Below are 22,286 nucleotides of genomic sequence, written 5' to 3' on the forward strand. Positions count from 1 at the left end.
TAGTAAACTTGGATGACATTGAAGCAGTAGTTAACTAAAGTCAGTCAATTAATTGAAAAGTATGATGACGAGGAATAATAATAATAATAATAATAATAATAAAAGCAGCACTGGAATAATTGCTTGATTTTTCATGTAATGGCCTAAAAGATTTCTTTTTCAATAAAAATTCTCCTTCGGTATTTTGCCCTATAATACTTCCTATAAAAGCAAAACTGCTTGGACGAGAGCGCTATGCCTCATTTGCAATCTCATGAATAGTGTTATACACAAATCACAACCCTAACGGTAGATCTCTCCCGTGTGAAATTGTTTGGACTTAGTGGTGTCGGGAGTTAAATTTATGCCCCATACCAATGTACATCGAAAATGTCTGTTCAATCTTATACGCAGTAAAATACGGAAAACATGTCCACCGGCACTTTAAGTTGTTTTTTGACTTTTCGAAACTTATGACGAAAAAAAAATTTACAATCCTAAGTTTTGATATTCAAGTATGTCAAAAGGGTCCAATTATTTTGCGCTAATCAAAATCTAAAGAGCGAGCTTCTCGATATTTACAAAAAGATAAAAGTTTTGAAAGTAGAAGTCGCTGTGGTTGTTAGGCGGACTGCTTTTAAATTGGATGCATGCCTCAAACATGCATCTAAAACTTCAAATTTCACATCATGGTATCCCCAATTTATTATGCCTTCATTATCATCTACCAAAAAACGAATGAGGGAGAGGAAATCACAAAAATACAAAAGTGAATGGTGCCAAAACAACTGACCTTGACCTCCCCCATATAAATTAAAGGGAGTTTCTCAGATTGTCTGACCATTCATGTTTCGTCGGGGGGCGGTAGAAAGGTCCTCCTCAGGCATTGAACGGCTTTCTCTTTTGATCGTTTAGGCCATCAAAATATTCTCTTTTGGGATTTCTCTGCTTTCTGCAACACAATCCCGTGTACATCCAAAGGGAATTGTAGTGGAAGGACCCATCATTGTTTCAGCATTTTGAACCAGCCCATTTGGGCTATTGATGTAGGCAGGTGTCTTCTCCCCATTGGCCGATGTAGGCAGGTGTCGTGTTCTCATTTGCCGGCATAATAACTTGGTCAGCTTGCCCGATTTCGAGTTGAGCTTGACCTCGGATTACTTGAGTGTCTCCGATCGAGTCCAACTCGAGCTTGCCAATACTCAGCTCGACGAGCTCACATGCCTAGTCGAGATTTATCACTATATCCGGCAGTTATCAAAACAGGCACAAAATTCTCGGCAATTACATAGAACAACTACCTATATTCAAATGCAGTAAAAAAAAAAAATCAAGCTTGATTCTAACCTATTTATTAACTTGATTCTAATCAAGTCAATGGTGCATTCATTTCATAGGAAATAAATGATCTGAAAAATATTTTTTTTAAATAATCGCTCGTATCGCTTAGTACAAAGATGAATGAACAAAAAATATTTTCATCGTTCAAGGTAACAAATAGAGCGGAAAGTATAATTTCTATATATTTCTATACTGAATTCTGACGATACAAGAGCCTATTAATAGGCCGTTCTAAAATGTTATCTATAGCAACTAAATATTACAATATCAATCATAATGAATTCGAATCAATCAACAAAGATTACAAACTTAACAATCTCTCTAACATTCACAAAAAAAATTAAACATAAAATGTTGTCGGTAATAAAAATAAAATTTCATAGACTAATTATATCAAGCGATTATTTTTAAGGAAAATATTTTTCAAATCATTTATCTTAAGCGAAATAAACGGCACGTAAATATCATAATACTCTATTCCGGTTGAGTTTGGATAGGAAATCGATACTCGACCGAACCAAAGTGGAGTTCCAGAGCACGGGAGTCTAGTTCGCATCTCGGCTCAATCGCCTTTCGACACGCATGCTGCTCGTGTCTTTTCCACTTTTGGAAATATCCAAATCGATACACCTTTAACCTGGTAAGCGATGCCAATAATTTGGTTTTTCTTCACGTACCATTTGAGCATCTGCATTTTAATCAAAATGCGACTTTTTCACAGAACGTACTTTCCTGTTACGCAATGAGTGGAGGGTGGACCATGGAAATGGCTTAACCTTACTTTCCGCGGAAGGATGGGGACACGTGTCGATGGAGCAAGGAGTGACAATGTCATCTCAATTCTCCCTCCAGGACAATTAGCATATAAATGGTCTGAGAACCTAATACATTAGGACAAAAAAAATTTCCTTTTTTCTGCACTTGTTAATGACCGCTCGCCCCTACAAAAAAAAAAAAAAAATTACCTAGCACGATTTGAAAATGAGGTCAGGACGAAGGCCAACACAAGTATCGACGATAATAAGGGAGGTCGCCTTATAATTATGTCATGTTAATTAACAGAGGAAGAGTATACATGCGAAGAAAATGAAAGCTTATCACATCGGATGCTCCGATTCTGGCGGAACCGATGTGTATGACGGTTCCATCATCTATCTTGAGTCCTTACATCATTGACCGTATAGAAAACTGATAAAAACATACCGTCTTTCAATACTGTCTCTTCGATGCTGGAAATACACCGACAAATTCAATGTTCACATTGTTCCCCTTTTATTTAAAGGAGCTCCAACTTGTCATGAAGCTTATCGGTTAATTCTTTTTCAACAGGGTTAGTCGGTATGAAAGAATTAAAGAGGTTGTGAATATGCCATTATGCGGGAGTGCACTGAGGAGAAAGAGACTTTAAGCAAAAGGGGAAGATGGCGTACAAATGAATGATATTGTTCGAATGAAAGCATTATGAATAAACGTTTTGCATCTATTTAAACCAGTTATTCAGACTTGATGACAGAGATTTTTTTTTTTTTTTATTAATACCATGAAAAAATCCAAAGTGGTACACCCGTGACAAATTTACCCCAAACTATTTTTTGACCACAAAATAATCCAAACCGATATATCTGTGACAAATTTACCCAAAACTATTTTTTTGACCACCACAAACCCTAAACTAGTACATTTGTTACAAATTTATCCTAAACTAATTTTTTTGTCAAAAAAAAACTCCAAACTTGTATATACGTGACAAATTTACCCTCTATTAAATTGGATTAATACCACGAAAAATCTCAAATTAATAAACATTTGACAAACATAGAGTAAAAATCCCAAGCTAGTACACCCGTGAACCGCCACATTTCATCCAACTAAGCAATTTGACAGTTAGATTTAACGAAAACTAACGGAGGGTAAATTTGTCACAAGTGTACCGGTTTGAGATAAATTGTCACAAGTGTACCAGTTTGGGATTTTTGGTTGTCAAAAAAATAATTTGGGATAAATTTGTCATAGATATACCAGTTTGGGATTTTTCGTAGTATTAATTTTTTTTTTTTTAACCTTGGCACAGAGATTAAATTCTTCCTTGTCACATTAGTATGTTATCCGATGATCCTCGCCTTTTTTTTTTTTTTTTTTTGGTCCAAAAGCCACGATTAGGTATGTTTCAATCATATTACGTTATCATTCGAATTCCTCATATTATTATTTACTTGAAGCAGATGACATCCGCTTTTTGTTGAGCCATTTTCATGTTTGGCTTTTAATAAATGATGACACGCAACATGCAAATACTAAAAAAGGATGACAAACTGGTTTCAAAACAATCTTGTGCAGAAAGAAAGATGGAGAGAAGGCTCCAGATTTGATTGATTAGAAAGGAAAAGGAGATGGGAGAAAGGGTTTCCTATAGACGTTTGCCTCTAATCAGTACTTTAGCCAGTTAAGATGTGGAATTAGCGCTACCTGATTTTGGAGTTAAACCACTTCTTCATTAAAATGTTATATTTTGAACATTTGTCGGTGATCCACAATTGTCTATCTTCGTGGAAATTATCGAAAAAGTCCTAAACCCATTAAAATTTTGTCAATTCACTTCTAAACCTTTTTTTTTGTCAATTCAATCTTAAACCTTTTGCATTTGTGTCAATTCAATCCATTTGACCGACCGATATTGACGTGGCCAATTTTTAATATTTTCGCCACCTTGCCGAACTCGCAGGCCGACTGGAGGAAGTAAGAAGAAAAGAAAATAAAAAAAGAAAAAATATTAATAAACAAATTAAAAATTAGTCACATGAGCACCGGCTGGTCGGATGAATTGAATTGATATGAATGTAAAAGGTTTATGATTAAATTAGCATAATTATAATAAATCTAAGAACTTTTTGATAATTTTCCTATCTATCTTATTTAATAGTACGAGGCCTTCCCTATTAGGTCATTGTTAGATGTCACGCTTCAATCAAATGTCAAATTCCAGACCACGCATGAGGACAAGTGTTGCGACAGGCCTTCATCCAACTTTTACGACAGTTCGGCAGCGATGGAACAAAATTCTACGTTATTTGTCGTCCATCTAAAACAACCAAAACACAAACTAGAATTTTCTCCAAGTTAAATGCAAATTAAAGCGTGTCTAAACTGTAGTAAAAATCACAACGATTCATTGCACGATCTACAAAGATAATCTACGTGACTTTGATATCACATCAATATAGACAAGTAGATGGCATATGCCATACATAGAATCACCACACTCTGAAATGTCAGGCTCCTCTTAATTCAAAGGGCGCATCAATATCCTAGGGTATGTTTGTTTAATGAAGAATTCAAGATTTGAAAAATAATTTTCAAAAAATGATTGATTATACCATTGAGAAAAGTTAACCAATGTAAATATTTTCGTTATATATAACAATTTATGATTAGTAAAATACTTATCATTCATTCATTTTTGTAAGTAATACACGCTATTCTTTCACATGATATATTTTAAATCATTTATTCTGCGTGAAACAAATGTATCCTTACTCTCTCTTTGTCTCCTCCTCCTTCCCGAGCGGTCGCGCCTTTTGTGGTTGCTCGATCCCCATCCACCACCACTAGTCCTCCATCTCCTTTGTCCACCCTCTTATCGGAGTCCCAATCATGATCATCAGTACCAGACATCATCTCTCTTTCATGTCGCAACCAAGGCGCAATATGCAGATAGAGAGAGAGAGAGAGAGAGATAGACGGAGAGGTGCTTTTTCAAATGAGGTTTTTATGGTGTTTGGAGCGCGAATTCTCATGAAGTGTGGGGATACTTAATCGATCTGGAGTAGTTAGATCATCCCTAACTGAAGAGAATTCCAAATCCCACGTTAAAATTGATGGAGTCATGTTCTGTTGAAAGTTTTGTTTGTCAAATAAATAAAAATTACATTTTTCTTATCCCACGTAGGAAAGATGGCAGAGTGCAACACACTTCGGCTATTATAATCTTTCAAATAGAGAAATGGGCAGGTGGGCTAGACCCAACTACACCGTGTGCGTGTGTGCGAATTACTAGCCGCACCTTGCGCAATCACGGATGGGAATATGCACAAATTAATGATTATTTTTATCAATTTTTATTTTTTCAAAATCATTAATAATAAATTTAAGTGTCCTAGTGAAACAGTGTGATCGATCATGTACGAGATACAATTATTTTTAAATTTTTAAATTTTAATTATTTAATTATATCTAATGGTTATTACATCACTGAAAAGGTGCGTTCAAGTTTACAGTTATTCGAATATGAATAGCTGTGTCTAAATTTATAGTTATTTGGACATGAAAAGGTGTGTCCGAACTTCACCAAAAAAAAAAAGGTGTGTCCGAACTAACCATTATTGGACATGAAGAGTTGTGTTTGAATATAGTTTTCTTCGGAATGAAGAGTTGTCTTTTCTTCGCTTATATATAAACACAACCTTCTATTTATTATTTTACAAAACAACTTTCATTTTCGTTTCTCAAAAAGGCATATAGTGATTGTTTCCGATTATTTCTTAAAGAGTTCTTAAAGAAATATTAGAATTCCTATCTAATATTCTAGCTCGAGACTCTGTTGTATCCTAAAAGGTTCTTTGCCGGTAACCATTATCAATGTTGTGGGGCAAATAATTTCTTAAACAAAGTTTTATCATGCCTCGTAGTCTGATTCCATTTGTTTCCATTCATACGCCATATTTCCTGATATGTTCAATGTTTGATCTCACAGTATCTTAAGCGTAGATAAGATGATTGTAGCAGATGTGGAGATCAATAACCAAGACCACAATTGGAGAATTCAGCATATAAAAAAAGAAAACAAATTTACAGAGTGTAAAACCATCGTCTATAGCATGTCTAAATGGGATTTTACAGGGGCACACAGACAAGAGAAAAGGATTGTAGATAAGGTAAAGTATAAGACAGCATTTGCAGGAGGACTGTAATATACATACACATGCAAGATATATCATCTGTACCATTAATAATACCAGTCAAAAATCTGAACAATACTAATTGCCCCGTCTTGCTTATCAGATCCATACAATATAAACTCAGAGAGAGAGAGAGAGAGAGAGATTTTATGCAGGTGGCCATGTAGTCCAAAACATGCATTATAACAAAAAATTTAAGTGCATCGAATCGAAAATTTTGACCACGAAACCGACGAAAGGATTTGGAATTGAAGCATGGGATAAGTTTAGCCTCTTAGAAGACACCATCTTGGTCAATCCTTCGTTTAAAAATGAGAGAAAAATGAGGGAGAGAAAAAGGAGAAGAAGAAGAAGATGATGATGATGTTGTTGGAAGAGAAGGCAAAGCATCAGAGAGTGGGGATGGGGGACAACGTGGGTTTGGTCCAACAGAGAGAGAAACCAGAATGGGGAGAGAGATGGAGAGGACCTCTTTGTCCCTTCATGTTTACCAACATCTTGTGTACAAAACATAAAGGTAACACCAATTTTTCTCAGGTTTATATACCCAGATGTTCCCTATTCATCCAGCAAGTGTCTGAGAGTGACCGCAATACGATACCATGGCATGCACATTGGAGTAAAGGAAAGCACAAGTTCAATCAATCAATATTTCATGGTGGATGCACAAGCTTAATCACACTGGATTTATCGAATTTTGAACTTCAAATGGGGGCAAGCTAGCATAATTCAAATTCTCTACCCATCAAAAGAACAAACGTACTCTTTTCAAATTGTGATTGTTGAGATTACATGTGCGAGTTGGGTTAGAGAAATCCTACATCGAAGGATTGGTGTATTGTGGAGCAGTTAATATATCTAAATTGGTCCATAACTCACTGGCTTAAGCTTTTAAATGAATGTGAGTTCAACTGGATATGTTAATGGGCTCGGACTCGGGCTCCCTCTTAACGATCTCCCGATATAAAAGCATCGGACTTTTGCTGCGCACTTCTAATGGTTATTGAGCTCGAAGTCAAACTAGCTCCGCGTCGTTGATTAGTGTGTTGCAACCAAACACTCACTATTCATGTTGACGTAAAATTGTGGTTGCACCTGACGTGCAAACTGACCATGCTTTGTGCCGGGACATATAATCCAATAGTGGCGATGCTCTCTGTCCGCCTCCTAAAATGCAAAAACCATCAGTTTCGTCCAGGACTTATGAAGTGTGGATGTCTTCCCAACATATATTGGCCAATTCACCAGGCAATTTCAGATAAACCGAAGCTTCACGAGACTTGACTAGAGTCACATTGGACAAGAAAGGACGCAGACATGCACTGTTCATCGTCGCAGTGAATTGTGCTGTTCACAGCAAAGCAAGGAGTTGGTAAGAAAAGAGAGCTCAACTAACTTGTTCCTTGAGATCAGGAAAGACTTTGAAGATTAGGGTTTTTTATGTTGAGCGCGAGCATCTTGACTACGCCCCTCAAACGGGTCAGCGGGGGTCATAAATGGTCCAACACCAATAAATCCGTTTAATTCAGTTATCGTAACGCAAAGATAATGACTTTCATACCCAACTCATACTCAACCCAACACATATTCCTAAAACACTTTCATAATTAATCATATCTAAGAAAACTCATATAAATTGAGGTGAAAATGCGGAGTGTATGAGCATGAGATCGAGTGAGGTGGGTTGGATCTAAGTAAATTATAAACTCATTTACGACTGGTTCAACACTCATATTATGTTTAAACATAAATATTAAATATAATTAACTCATATTATAACTTATGTCATCATATATGGGTTAAGAAATAGGTTTATGACGGATTTTGACAGGACTTATCAAGAAAAAGCGGCCTTAATGAAAGCTCAATTCAAGCCCCAAACTCGAGTTTTGAGCATACGTGCATATGATAAAATCGAGAAATATTCCGTGTGGATTTATAGACAATTACAGCAAGGAAATGCGGCAATTCAATGGTTAAAGTTGCTTCTCCATCCACCTTTTAAAGTAGGATAACTCATAAATAAGTAACACCACAAATGTTTTACCGTCGAAATCTCTCCGGCCTAAAGAAAGACCGTTTTGAGCATGGATGCGCGACAAAAAACTCGGGACTTCGGATCGATCGTGCTTACCGAATTTCCGAGCCCGGGAGGTCGAATATTCTCGTACTAACAAACATACCATTTTGCAGATGTCATGTGAGGAGCTTGTCTATTGCTTCCGCTAGTTTTGACCGTTCTGGTGCCATGACACCATACACCATAAGTTAGGAAACATACGACTGATGCAGACGCGAGCGCAAGTGCGACCATTGTTTTGAGAAAAAACGAAAACATAAGTGAAAAAGGCCGTACCTTTATCACTATTACATGGAAAAGTTGCAGACGATAGTGGAGCCAACTTACGCTTGGGCCGCTATATATACGCATCACCACCCATCACCCACATTCGAACTATCAAGCCGGGGGTCACCAGAAACACGAACAGAGAGAAACAGAGAGAGACAGAGAGAGTTGAGAGATGGAGAAGGAGACGAAGCAATCGAAATTCAAAAGGATTTGTGTGTTTTGTGGGAGTAGCCAAGGCAAGAAGAGCAGTTACACCGATGCCGCGTTAGAACTTGGAACAGAGCTGGTAATGCAAACACCTCTCTCTCTCTCTCTCTCTCTCTCTCTCTCTCTCTCTCTCTCTCTCTCTCTCTGTGCGTAATTCTTTTGTCCTTTTGATTCCACCGTTCTGGCTCATATCAGTAATCCTTTTGGGTTGTTGTCTCCGTCGCTTCTTCATCCTCAAATGCCTGTACTTCTTTCCGTCCCCGTCGCAGTCGCGTACGTTCTCTTCGATTTGATCGAAGTGACATTCTGATAGGACGATGGCTCGAGTGTCGCTTCGCTAGAATGCCCAGATGGAGTTCTCTTGATGTGCATTGATGGTTCCCTCCATCTTAATTTTATAGCCTTAGGCGACTCAGCTAATAACTAACGGGACTCTGTTTTATCAACAAGGTCTCTCTGTTTCTGCAAACGTGCCAGTATAACTAGTGCAAGTACGAAGTCAATAATGTGGGCGCAGTTGACGAGAGCCTGAAAGCAGATTCTTGAATTTCCTGTTTGGCGATCAGTGAAAAAGAAAAAATACTTCTTCAGTTAACAGACATTTAATGAGATTTCTATTTTGGGTGATGCATGTTGAAGGTGTCGAGGAACATCGATCTGGTGTACGGTGGAGGGAGCATCGGTCTGATGGGCCTTGTTTCTAGAGCCGTCTACAATGGCGGTCGACATGTCATTGGGTAATCAGTTATCTGCTTCTGATTCTCATCTTCCATCATCCTAAAGCTTTCTTCATTTACTTGTGCTAATTTGAAGTTTGGGGCGGTTCGCTGACATCTTTTTTTCTGTTTCCTTTTTCTCGTAATTTGCCCGACTGCAGAGTGATTCCCAAGACCCTCATGCCTAGGGAGGTATATCTGCTACTACCATCATGATTGTGTCATTTTCTTTTTTACCGATGAATGGAACAATTAGATGAAAGTGACCCAACAGATCAGAAACAGAGAGAGAGACGGAGAGAGAGAGAGAGAGGTCACGGCATTATCTGCCTCTCTTTTCCTTACTCTGTTTTCGAGATGGTTAAGTCCCAAGTCCCCGTCAACTTGTGGGCAGCTGCTACAGTTGTTACACGAATTTCCAGCCTCACCTTTGTTATCCCTAAAACGAGAACTTGCTCACTTGTCTCTTTTGATGTTTCTTGCGTTATGCCATAGCATCAAAGCTGTTTCGATAAAAGCTTCATTAGACTCCAAAGAGCCTCTTAGAGTCCTGGTGAACTTCAACAGACCTGATTTTGTTTGGGTCTCTTGCTCAGTTTGTCCCTCTCTGATGGTTCTTTTGTACCCACTTGGCAAGATTTTTCAATTCACACTGTATCCAACATTCCTTTTGCGAGTCCTTCTCAGCTTTTGTACATTGGCTCTCTCTCTCTCTCTCTCTCTCTCTCTCTCTCGTGCTTTCCTTTTCTCGTGTCGCCCCATTTTTGGTCTTGGGCTCTCAAGTGTTTGGTCAGACAAGAGACACCGGGTTGAGCCCACCACAGGCTCAACCTCATCATTGCCTCTCCCCCTCCTTGCCAAGACACTTTCAGACAACTCTCCCTGTGTACTGATGTTGGAATTTGAGTGTTTTTTTTTGGTTGATGCATCGGCAGCTAACCGGAGAAACGGTGGGGGAAGTGAAGCCAGTGGCAAACATGCACCAGAGGAAAGCAGAGATGGCTAGACATTCAGATGCTTTCATCGCCTTGCCCGGTTCGTTCCCCATCTTTCATCCCCCACGCTAAATATCGAACTCGTGACGACAGCTAAATTCAATTTTTGCACTCGGATTCGGAAACATTCATTCCGTAACTCTTGCCTAAGCCGAACTAGCAGGAGCGACAAAACATAGGTAGTGGCGATGCGAGGTCGGGATGCTCTCTCTGCCTCTAGGTTTTCTTCCTGGAAAGATGATTACTTCGCGAAGCAAACCGATGCACGAAAACATCTCCATGTGCCGGTCTGGAGTAAAACCAAGTGCATCCAACCAGCAAAATTTATCTGAAAAAAAAAAAATAGATGGGGTGGACTAGTCGATCCCTCTGGATCCAATCTTTTAAACTCTTGAATCAATTTTTGTATTCCTTTCCTAAAAAGAAGCGTAGATCAATCATGAAAGCAAAGTAACCCAATTAGAGATGACCCAGCAATTGCAAAATACTGGGGAAGTGAAATTGCATGTTAAAGATCAAGAAGAGGCTAAAGCCCAATAGCACAAAATAATGGCCCAAAATGATAAAGCGCAAAAACCTAACGATGGTCCGAGTTACTGACAGAGAGACTTGACTCTGGTTTTTGTTTTCTTCTTCTTCTTCTTCTTCTTCCGGTCTGTGAAGGTGGGTACGGGACTCTTGAAGAGCTCCTGGAAGTGATAACGTGGGCTCAACTTGGCATCCACGACAAGCCCGTAATGCTTCAATCTTTCTCCCTCCCCCTCCGCAGTGGGTTTGCTCTGTTTTCTGCGGCGGTTGATGAGATTGAAAGAGTGAACGAATGTTGCAGGTGGGATTGCTGAACGTGGACGGGTACTACAACTCCTTGCTCTCGTTCATAGACAAGGCAGTGGAGGAAGGCTTCATCAGCCCGAGCGCTCGCCACATCATCGTCTCTTCTCCTTCGGCTAAGGACTTAGTCAAGAAGATGGAGGTATTAGATTCATCACCCTGTCTCTCTTACGAACAGGGGGCGCACGTTCTTCTTGTTCGTTTTTTCCTTATCTGTTCGTGGGACTCTGTTTCAGGAGTACTTTCCACGCCATGAAGGGGTGGCTTCCAAGCTAAACTGGGAGAATGAACAACTGGGACACACCCCAAAATGCGACATCTCCAGATGAGAGAGACCTGGTCTCTCTCTCTCTCTCTCTCTGAAGGAAGAAGGAAGGAAGGAGGAGGAAGAAGAGGGGCTGTGGAAACGAACTTTTGAAATTTCTGGATTTTTAGGTCCCCACTTCCACTCAGAGAGGCAGATCCTCTCTTCCTCTCTCGCATGGAGGAAGAGAGGATACATCTGCCAGAGCTTCTTATGTGGAAAAAACAAGGGAGGGAGGGATTTGTAAATTGTGATTGTATCGTCTTCATCTTTGTTCTTCATCCTCATTCCTCCATGTCTGCAACCTTGGAATCAGTTGAAAGTTTCTTCTACAGGTCCACCCAGCGAGATACTCGAATCGTTTGGTAAATGGAAGTAGGGCCGACGGTGGATCGAGTTTCGGTTCAATTCGGACGGAACGAAAAGATCGAAGTCGAGTTGGTATCGTCCAACCAAAACCCAATTCCATTTTGTGCGATCCGTCATTTTCAAAGCATCACGGTGCTTCCTCATTTTTCTATATGATTGTTCGTATCACCAACAAAAATAAACTGAATGAAAAAAATCCCCGTCGCCAATGAAAAATATTCAGACATCAATTGTTATCCACAATAAATATATTTTAATGATTAATTATTTCAATCGGTATATATATTTATTTATAAAATATATATTTTAGATACTTTATTTTTTGTGAAACAAACGGATTCCGGATAAACGCACAATATCGTTTTGACTATTGATAAAAATAAGCATCTGTCTTTTATAGTGGGAGCATCTATTAGATATCGGTAATAGTTATATTACCAAATAGCTGTATCGACAAATAATTGTAGGGCGCTTGTTCAATATGTTTAATGAAAGAATATTTGATTTTAAGGGTTTTGATTAGATGATTTGGAGAAAAAGTTCATTATGTAGGAGATTACTACTTTTTCTTGATTTAGTTGTTTTACGAATATTTTAGATGTCCTTTCTAACAAAATCCGACCCAAAATGACATACTCAGTGGTTAAATCGTTATTGTTATAACTTTATGGTTTTTGAGAAATTTGGAAAAAAAAAATTCTTGTGACTCTTTTTATTTCAAGAAAGGTTCAAATCTTGATTTACATTCTTATTATTTGCACTTCAAAAAAAGTTCGAGACAAAAGGGTATTCTAAATTCTGACAAAAAAAAAAGGGTATTTTAAAATCTCATTTGTGTCCCGTGGACGATCGCGAAGTATAATGATGAGCATGAATTAAGTCGGTCAACTTGAAGGGCGAAACTTGAAATCGACCTCAGAGGGGCTGGTCCCGAAGCACACATCTCGTTGTAGCCGGAATTACATATATTCATTCTCCTTTCTAATAAATGTAAACATGAATCTCATGTTGGGAAAACTATCGAAAAAGTTCTAAATTTATTGCAATTGTGTCAATTCAATCTGAAATTTTTTTTTGTCAATTCAGTCATAAACTTTTTGAAATTATATCAATTCAATCCATTCGGCCAATTTTGGCAAGTCAACGCCGACATGGACAATGGGCGACATAATATTGTAATATTTTTCAATATTTTATTTTCTTTTTATTTTCCTTCGTTCTTCTTCTTCCTCTAGCCGTGCAGTGAGGCTCGCCCTCACTAGTGACCGCGGGAGCGAGGTTCACCAACCTCGTTGGCCGCCTCCGGCCGGATCGACCAAAGGAAGAAGAAGAGGAGGGAAGGACAAAAACAATAAAAATTCAAAAATTCAAAAATATTCAAATATTATGTTGTCGGTCAATCAAAATTAGCTAAATTGATATGATTGCAAAAGATTTAAAACTGAATCAGCAAAAAAAAAAAATGTAGGATTGAACTGGGCACAATTTAGAACTTTTTTGGTAATTTTCTTATCTCATGTTTGATCAACTATTCCAGTCCCAACTCACGAACTCTTGGCGTTCGAGCCATTACTAAAGTTTTTGCGATTAGGGGGTGAACGATTTCAATTTCTTTACAAGTTTCACATAGAACCTAAAATCTACACGTCATAACAAGTTTCTCAGATTTTGAAACCCGAAACCTACCATACATACCTTGGAACCTAAAACCTACCCAATCACGGGTTTTAGAGTCTACTTAGGTTCCACCTATATTCTTAATTAAACATTTTGCAGTGAATTGTCGCCTTTAAAGACCACAAACCGCTACCGCAATCAACTAACCACAACTCATATTTAGATATGAGAATAAATGTAAAACATTAACAAAGTAAAAGTCACGGTCATGAATATCATCAGAAATAGAAGCTTAAACTAATAATTCCAAATCACAATCTTATCATCGGATGCCATGAGATATCGCAGGATCGCGCGAATACATATAACAAGAAAAACACAAAAACTCGTTATAGGTTTCGGGTGCCACGTTCCATCTAACTAGAATCTGGAACCTACTTGTCGTAATAGGTTTTCCAATTTTTGAAACTTGGACCCCACCCTGCGTACCTTGAAACTTGAAATCGAACAGGTTCTTCACATGTTCGATTTCAAGTTTCAGGTTCTACCATGAAACCATGCTCACCCCTATTTACGTTCAACCATTGCCTGTTCGTTCATGATACACTCGTTAAGAGTGGATATTCTTCCTTCGCAAGGAAAACACAAAACTATTCAAATATCTCGAAACATTCAATGAATCACATCGGAACAATTAAAACCACAAAAATGTTCAAACATCCATTGTTGTCTATAATGAACATATTTTTATAATTAATTATTTCAATCGATATGAGCAGTTATTTATAAAACATTTTTTTAGGTAATTTTTTTTTGGTGAAACAAACGAAGTCCAGATAAATGCACGATATCGTTTTGACTATTGATAAAAATGTGCATCTGACTTTTATAATATGTTTACTAAATATATATTTGATTTTAAGGCTTTTATTAGATCATTTGGAGAAAAAGTCGGAGTACATTGGAGATCACTACTTTCCTTAATTTAGTTGTTTTACGAATATTTTAGATGTTCTTTTTAACAAAATCCGCCCCAAAATTACGTCTTCTATAGTTAAATCGTCGTTGTTAAAATTTTAAGGTTTTCGAGAAATTGGGAAGAGAAATTATTGTGGCTCCTTTTATTTCAAGAAAGGCTCGAATTCAGTTAGCTTGATTTACATTCTTATTATCTACACTTAAAAAGAAGTTCAATAAAAAAGGGTGTTTTAAAATCTCGATCGAGTCTTGTGGACGACCGTGAAGCATAATGATGCGCATGAATTAAGTCGATCAATTTCAAAAGCGCGAAACTTGAAATCGACTCAAGAGGGGCTAGTCCCGAAGCACATATCTTATTGTACCCGAAATCAGTTGCGGGGTTTGGGCAACAACCTCGTACATATGTTCATTCTCCGTTTTACTTTTTGTAAAGATGAATCACACGTTTGACCAGCTATTCCGATCCCAACTCACGAACTCTTCATTCTTCGAGCCATTGCTAGAGCCACTACGATCAACCATTGTCCGTTCGTTCACGATCCACTCGCTAAATAACGTATATTCCTTCCCTCGCAAGAAAAACACCATGAACTATTCGGATACCTTGAAACACCCGACGAATCATATCGGATCAATTAAGACTCCTTTAATCTCAATTAAAGTCGTGCATTCATCGTTAAGAAAAAGAAAAAGATAAAAGGGCGATGAATTTGAAGGCGTCAAAATTCATGCAATATAGACACAAAAGATTTATTGGATTGCACGATCAATTTTGATCGATTCGAGATTTAAATTCAACGAACTTGGAAATCCCAAAAAAAAAAAGAAAAGGATCCTTTGCCTCAAACGAAGATCAAGTAACGTGCCCGAAACATGGACATTGTCGCGTCAAACAGATCTGGCCCAAAAAAAAATTAAAAATCAAATTAATTTCCTTATGGGAAGGGAAAATAAATTAAAAAAAAAAAAAAGGAGAGAGAGAGATCACGTGAATTTAGACGCACCCCTCAAAAGGCGTTGACCGCGACCAGATCGGGTTTCTCGTGCGGCACGCGATGCGTACGTTTGTATGTCGAACCGACAGCGATGAGGCGCGCGCGCATGGTAAGGTCCGGTGAGGTCGCCCTTGTCGTACCGCCACTCCCTCTGTTACAAAAGGGAAAAAGACCTAAATCCCCATTTGCAGACACAACCGATTCCTCTGAATCTCTTTCGCCCTTTCCCTATCTCTCTATCTTGTTCTGTTGAGGTAAACAGCACAGCTTTTTCCGACCTCCCGACATTGGCGATGCGGTGATTCTCGCCCACCCCCCTTTCAGCCATGTGACCATGTCAAAGAAGGTTCACATTTCCCCGTCCCGCTCTTGTGTTGTTGATCCCTTTGTCGTTTACATTCTCAGGGCCATCTTGCTTCTTTTTTTTTTTGGCTTGTTTTTCCTGAGTGATTTCTGCTGTGTTCTTCGCCCGCATTGCGGGGCTGTTTGGTGAGTTTCGTGCATTCTTCAATTGTTCCAGCATGTCTGATTTTTTTTCTGCGTTTTTGAGTTGCATTGGGGTTTTTTTTTTGGCTGGGACATGGACACTGGGTATGCGGCATGATGTGTGGGAAAGATTTGATTTTTTTCTTTTTTGCTGTGTTGTTGTTGTCTGTTTTCCGGTTGGACATTCTGAAGATGGACGAATTAGGAGGCCAATATGGTTTTCCAGTTTTTTCGAAGTATAATATGTGTTGGTCTTAATGGGTATGATGCGTTTGTGGTTTGTCCTGCTCCCAAACTTGACCACAATGCTTGAAATGCGGACTTTGTGTTTTGTTTCCCCTTGGCTCTTGAAAGGGATTTGAGTCTGTTTTATTTGTTAATAGCACTGGAGCATTTTTTTTTTTTTTCAAAATTTGAATTTGAAGAGGCTTTGTTAAGAAAGACAAGGCCGGCGATGGTTTTTCAGAACTGCTGAAAGGGACGTGGTTTCAAATTGGATATGATTCTGTGTCTTTTTGTGGAATGTTGGGAGGTAATAAGATACATGTATTGTAAGATGATAAGTCCTTTTCTGTGAAATTGTCATCTTAAACTTGGAAAGACTTCACATGTAGGAACCATTCCTGTGTGTTTGGATATCAATCTTTCTGCACAGTAAGAGCTGTAAGGAATTTCTCTTTTCAAGAGCATTTATCCGTTGGTGCAAGATGTATCAAAATACACCTTCATTGTTAGGAGCTACAGAAGCAAAGTTTTATTGGCAAACCATATGGTATGACACAAAGGAATACATAAGATATACTTGGTTTGATAGAGCCTACAAGGAGAATACACCAAGCTTCACAATAGGAGGAAATCCACAAACAGTAATGCTGAATTAGGCCAAGCACAAAACTCTTCTACACTGCTTTCATCAAAACTTGAATGGCCACCCTGTCACTTTTTATTCTTCTCTCTTTCGCCCAAAAAAAAAAGGAAAGAACATTGTATTTTTCTCTTCTCAGTTAGTACGGACACTTTCATCTAGCCTCGTTGTTTATTGGGGCTTTTACCCCAAGAGAGAGAATAATCAATTGGCACATCTACTTGGCTTTGGTACTAGCCCTTCTATATTTCCATGATCCCAAGACATGCTAACGAATCTCCACCTTGATGAGTATTTTCCAATAGATGGCTTTGACCTGCTTAGAAAAAAGTACGGAAACTGCTTGCTAACTAGTTTTGGATCCAAACTAACCCCTTCTTCCATTGGAGGAGCAACTAGTGAATAAACAGTTTTTAAAGTCAACATTTGACTTCCCAGGAATAGACAAGTATGCAAAAAGGAAAAAAAAAAAGAAAAAGAAAGAAAGAAAGCAGCCAACGCTTTACAACACAAGCATAATCCTCCAACTTAAATATTGATCCAGATACTGTCAACTAGGTAACTAAACATTTGTTGGGCACGTGGATGAGTATAGAAAGAGCTGCAAAAAGATGAGCAAACGGCTCGAAGTAGGATCAATTTACATCTTTAAGCAATGAAATAAAACAAGATAAAGGCCTAGCCGAAAATTTCCTCTCCATAATCTTGTTAGGAACAACTAGTGTGTAAAAGAACATATGCTGTGTGAAATCAATGGAATGGGTAAACTGGAAGATAAAACACAGAGAGATAAAGAGGGTATGTTGTTAAGCAGTATGGGCAATGCTAAGTAGTAATGTGGTCTGTGGACCCAAACTCAAAGTGCTTGTGCACCTACTCATTACCCTTGAAAGGTCATTCTCTCGCTCTATAATAATGATTAGATTGCTTTCTGTACTCATGGAGGTCAAAATATATCTGATTAACACATTTACTGCTCAAATATACTAATTGACTAGCATCTTGATTCGTCTGATTTTCTGGAAATCAGATCTGTCAGTTCTTCTTGATCGAAAAGATATCTTCTATGGTAAATACACTTCATGCCGATCTCAATCCATGGAATCACATCTGTACCTCAGGAAAGGTATTTCTGGTCATGCCTAGAAATGCTATTCAGTCATTGAAATGCTTTTGTGGGCAATTCAATCTCAAAGGAATCTGGGAACACTGCATCACTTTGTCTTGTGTGGGGCAGTCGAAGAGAATGTGACAAAGGATTTTTTGAGAGAACTGAAGCTCTGATGCTGCTGTTACGTTTTCTTCTATCTGTCTTTGGTGATTCTGCTTTGGTTCTGTTTTGTTTTAGTTTCTATTTGTGTTTCTTTTCCTATCTCTGATCTTGTATATTTCCACTGTTTTCTTCTCAACGAAATCATATTTTATTTATTCAAAAGGGAAAGGTGGATGTAGCCATGGTTCTTTTGACAACTTATAGGTTCCTTCAGATGTACAGGGTCATGCTAACTGGGTTATTTTTTCTCTTCATTTTGTTCTTTTTTTTCCAATTGGCATCCCTGCAGAAGATTGACTATGTGGGCTCATGGATATTTGATGACAATGTCAATAGTACATCCGATGAGTTTTTTGACAATGTCCTCAAACAAGTTGATTTCCCATTGGAAGATGTAGAAGGTAATATTCTGTCGGATGACTGGGATGCTAGCTTCCGACTCCTGGAACTGCCATCTTCAGATGTTTTGGAAGGATGTCCATCTAGTTATTGTGGGAAAATATGTGAAGACATTTCTGCACCAGACAGAAGCCTTTCAAGGGTGAGTTTCTTATGCTGTCTCTTTCTTGAAGACATTTTCAGAACGTCGCATTTTTTAGGTATGTAAATACTTACCATGGTGTCATCATGCTAGATGGAAAAGTTTAAAAGTGTGCAAAATTTACCGTGAGGACGAGAGAGAGAGAGAGAGAGAGAGATTGCATGCACTCTCTCTCCGATGGTCGAACCCACTTTGTCATTTCAGAGTCCAGCCTGTTTTTGTTCTGCTCTCAAAATCACACGGTGGCAAAGTGAGCTTGGCCATGATGATAGAAACAATGTCTTTGACTCAAATAGCACTTTTGGAATCAATGATTGACGTTAAGACTCCTGCTGTAGAGCCTGATTGGATGTCTTACACTCTTGGCATCAGCCTTCAGCCATGCTTGTGGCTTTTTTGGATGTGATGCGTAGAGGCTGTAGCAGTTGAAATTGATATGTCTTTGGCTATGTACGTATTAAAAAAAATCATGGAGAAGAATTATCCGATTTTGCGTACTTGGATAATTTCAAGAGTTTCGCCATTAATTTAGAAGGAAAAAAGCACAAGCAAGATGATGAACCTTGTTTTCTGCTTTTCAATTTATCAAGAATGCCTGCACATGTGGGTCTGTCAATACTGTTGGGTTCAGTTGGCTATTCACGTGGGACCCACCCATACCAGACTGGTTTGTCTCGGCTCAGCCTGATGCAACTAAGAATTGGATGAGAAACGCAATTCCTTTTCTCCCTTCTTCCTTTGCGGAGGAGAGAGGATATGCTAGGTCATTGCTGTACTGGAGATTCCTGCATAATCCATTGTTTTTCTAATGACATGAAACAGTTGATTGCTTGCCTTGAATTAGTTTTGGCATGCTTCATGAAATTAATTCAAACTATCTATAGTACGTGGAAGCTAGAGTGATTGTCTCAGAATGATTTCATTGGTGGCCTTTTAGACCTTAAAAGTGCAAAGTGCCCTATTAATCAGTTTGCCAAACAATGAATTGATAGTTATATTCCTGGAGTATATGACAGAGAGGATTGGACACCATAAATGGTGAGGCGCACACATTGTTGACTTGGTTAGAACCAACAGGCTTTCCAATTCCATCCATTGCGATTCTTCTGTTCTCTTAAAACTATGAAGGAGCTACTGAAACCTGCTACACTGGGATTCTAAAATGATTCTGTTGCACTGTTCTTTACAACAAGAAGAAAAAAGGTTACTGTTGGTAAAAGATCGATGATTTTGTTCACCTTTTCTTCATTGTTATTGTCCTTTTGCCTAGAATGAGGATAAAGCTAAAGTAAAAGCATCGCCAAGCTGCACAGAGACAAACTCAAACCGAAGTATTTCCCATTATCAGACTTCTAACGACAAAGATTGTAGCCTCGAGAACAGCAGCTCTGGTTCGATTGAGAACTCTCTTCTCTTCAGCTCCAAATTTTTAATCCCTGTGAAGCGTGCTCGGAGCAAGCGGTTACGCCCACTGACGCCGAAAACTAGGTTCAACTTTCCTTTTGTTTCCTCTGCTAGCAGTGCTTCTGGTAAATACCGTCCTTTGGCAGCTTCTGGGTCATTCTCAGAAAGCTGCCACTATAAAAAAAGTTTCAGCAAAAGAAAGGGGAAGGAAAGGAATTTGCATTTGCTCTCTGGTGCAAAAGAGATGAACTCGGCTTCACAGAATCCAAGTCCAGCCAGGAAATGCATGCATTGCGAGGTCACAAAGACCCCACAATGGAGAGAAGGGCCAATGGGGCCCAAGACCCTTTGCAATGCATGTGGGGTTCGTTACAGGTCCGGCCGCCTCTTCCCAGAGTACCGTCCAGCAGCAAGTCCCACATTCGTCTCGTCATTGCATTCTAATTCTCATAGGAAGGTAATCGAAATGAGGAAGAAGGCAGATCACAAGCCCGGGTTTGCAGCCATGAACAACTTGAGGTGCCCTCCAGTTACAATGTCTGATGGGCGTGTCCCTGTTTGATTCAATTTCGACTGGAAAGGAGAACGGTCTTTTTTCTGAGTTTAGGTGGATCCTGTTTTGTTCTCCAATTCCTTGGTTCTTTTATATTTCAGGCTAATTGGTTTTCATGTAGATGGATGCAATAAGTAGGATGAGGTAGTAGTACTGATTAGGGAGATGGGAAGGGTTGCACTTTGTCCGCAAAGTCGGGAAACATTTAGCTGTTTCTTTGCACTTCGGAGCTGATGGAATTCCCTGAAACCTGGAAAACTTGATGAGCTTGCGATACTTAGCCATTGATAGAATGATTCTTTGTAATAGACTGATTTTCTCTCCTCTTTCTCTTGATTTCTCTCTTTTCTTTGGTAGAATTTGCAGATTGCCGCTTGCAGTAATCCAGGGATTTTCATATCATGTCCCCCCCATTGGAGATTAGTCCTGTACAGATTTAGAGATCGTGAGTCGGTTATTAACATGAGTTGAATATGATCGATCCAAGCAGGTGGTTCGTCGAGTGGTCTAAGATTTTGTGTGCGAGTCAAAAGTCATAGAATCGATTCTCAGTTAATCCATGGTCTCCAGAAACCTTAGTCTGCGAAGGATGGATCGGGGTGATAGGTGTGCGGTACTTTAAATGGATCGCCATCGCCAATCCTAACCTTCTCCGCTTTGCTACCAAGGTTTGGGAACCAGTTAGGACCATGAATTCTCTCTCGTGATGTATGGGAGTACGACGAGTCTTTTATACTGGTATCTCGCCGGGAATCATAGCCGATGGTCGGATGTGCCGCCTTTCCGCCCTGCCTATTAAAAGGCGACGGTGCCATAGGAGTGGTTCGCATCTCCGCCAATGAAAAGGCCTGCCCACTAAATTATGTGCTCTGAGCTGCTTAATAACTTTTCTATAATAGGCGCTTCCTAATGTACTTTTCTAGGGCACTCTTTAGGCTAACTTAAGACGAATAATTCATTTTCGAAAGTATTAATTACAAGTGACCCAGCAATGGCCGCGCACTGATAAATACAAACTTTCCTCCATGACCCAAAATAATTTAAAGAGTCATCGGTACATGCGAGATGGAGGAACTGCCCCACCGATGGAGATTAATCGATCGATCAAAGAGTAGCGGACACCAATTAACATCAAGAACGTGATTTGGTAATACAGTCTAAAGGGGAAAAGAACCCATCGGGTTGACGCATTTAGTCGGGGCATCGATGGATTAACATCATCCATTCAAATTTTATCAAACGTGTGCAAACTGCTTTGTACCGGAATCATCTGCTCAATCAAAACGGTTCATGGTGCTCCATAGATTTCGGGTCCAGATTTCATTACTTGTGCCCTTGGTTCCCGAAAAGAGGAAAAAATAAATGGTCTAGTAGGGGAATTTAAAAAAAAATAAAAATTGGGAGCCATGGTGCAGAAAATGAGGAGAGAACACCACGGAGGAATCCCAAGAAGCCCCATCGTTGACCACAAAGCACGGCGACGAGGATGATGCAATGTCCGACGACAGAGCAGAGCACAAGGAG

General features: G+C 39.1%; 2 protein-coding genes across 4 annotated transcripts; both read left to right on the forward strand.

The window, feature by feature from the left end:
• The first annotated feature begins 5,046 nt into the window (after window positions 1-5,046).
• Window positions 5,047-12,011, forward strand: LOC115738254 (cytokinin riboside 5'-monophosphate phosphoribohydrolase LOG1). 2 transcript variants are annotated; one of them, XM_048284659.1, is made up of 8 exons: window positions 5,047-5,065; window positions 8,765-8,911; window positions 9,472-9,569; window positions 9,710-9,740; window positions 10,484-10,583; window positions 11,207-11,277; window positions 11,373-11,516; window positions 11,611-12,011. In XM_048284659.1, exons 2-8 carry the CDS (start codon window positions 8,798-8,800, stop codon window positions 11,701-11,703), a joined length of 651 nt encoding a protein of 216 aa, XP_048140616.1. In that variant the 5' UTR covers window positions 5,047-5,065; window positions 8,765-8,797; the 3' UTR covers window positions 11,704-12,011. The 2 variants fall into 2 exon arrangements, with proteins under 2 accessions (XP_048140616.1, XP_030526694.1); XM_030670834.2 differs by lacking the exon at window positions 5,047-5,065 and having other exon boundaries at window positions 8,694-8,911.
• A 3,800-nt stretch (window positions 12,012-15,811) lies between these two features.
• Window positions 15,812-21,066, forward strand: LOC115738253 (GATA transcription factor 11-like). Of its 2 annotated transcripts, XM_048284192.1 has the most exons (4): window positions 15,812-15,986; window positions 18,554-18,805; window positions 19,144-19,189; window positions 20,074-21,066. In XM_048284192.1, exons 1-4 carry the CDS (start codon window positions 15,975-15,977, stop codon window positions 20,769-20,771), a joined length of 1,008 nt encoding a protein of 335 aa, XP_048140149.1. In that variant the 5' UTR covers window positions 15,812-15,974; the 3' UTR covers window positions 20,772-21,066. The 2 variants fall into 2 exon arrangements, with proteins under 2 accessions (XP_048140149.1, XP_030526692.1); XM_030670832.2 differs by lacking the exon at window positions 19,144-19,189 and having other exon boundaries at window positions 15,815-15,986; window positions 20,076-21,066.
• The last annotated feature ends 1,220 nt before the right edge of the window (window positions 21,067-22,286 follow it).

The sequence above is a fragment of the Rhodamnia argentea genome, chromosome 8 (assembly GCF_020921035.1).
Source record: "Rhodamnia argentea isolate NSW1041297 chromosome 8, ASM2092103v1, whole genome shotgun sequence".
NCBI lineage: Eukaryota > Viridiplantae > Streptophyta > Magnoliopsida > Myrtales > Myrtaceae > Rhodamnia > Rhodamnia argentea.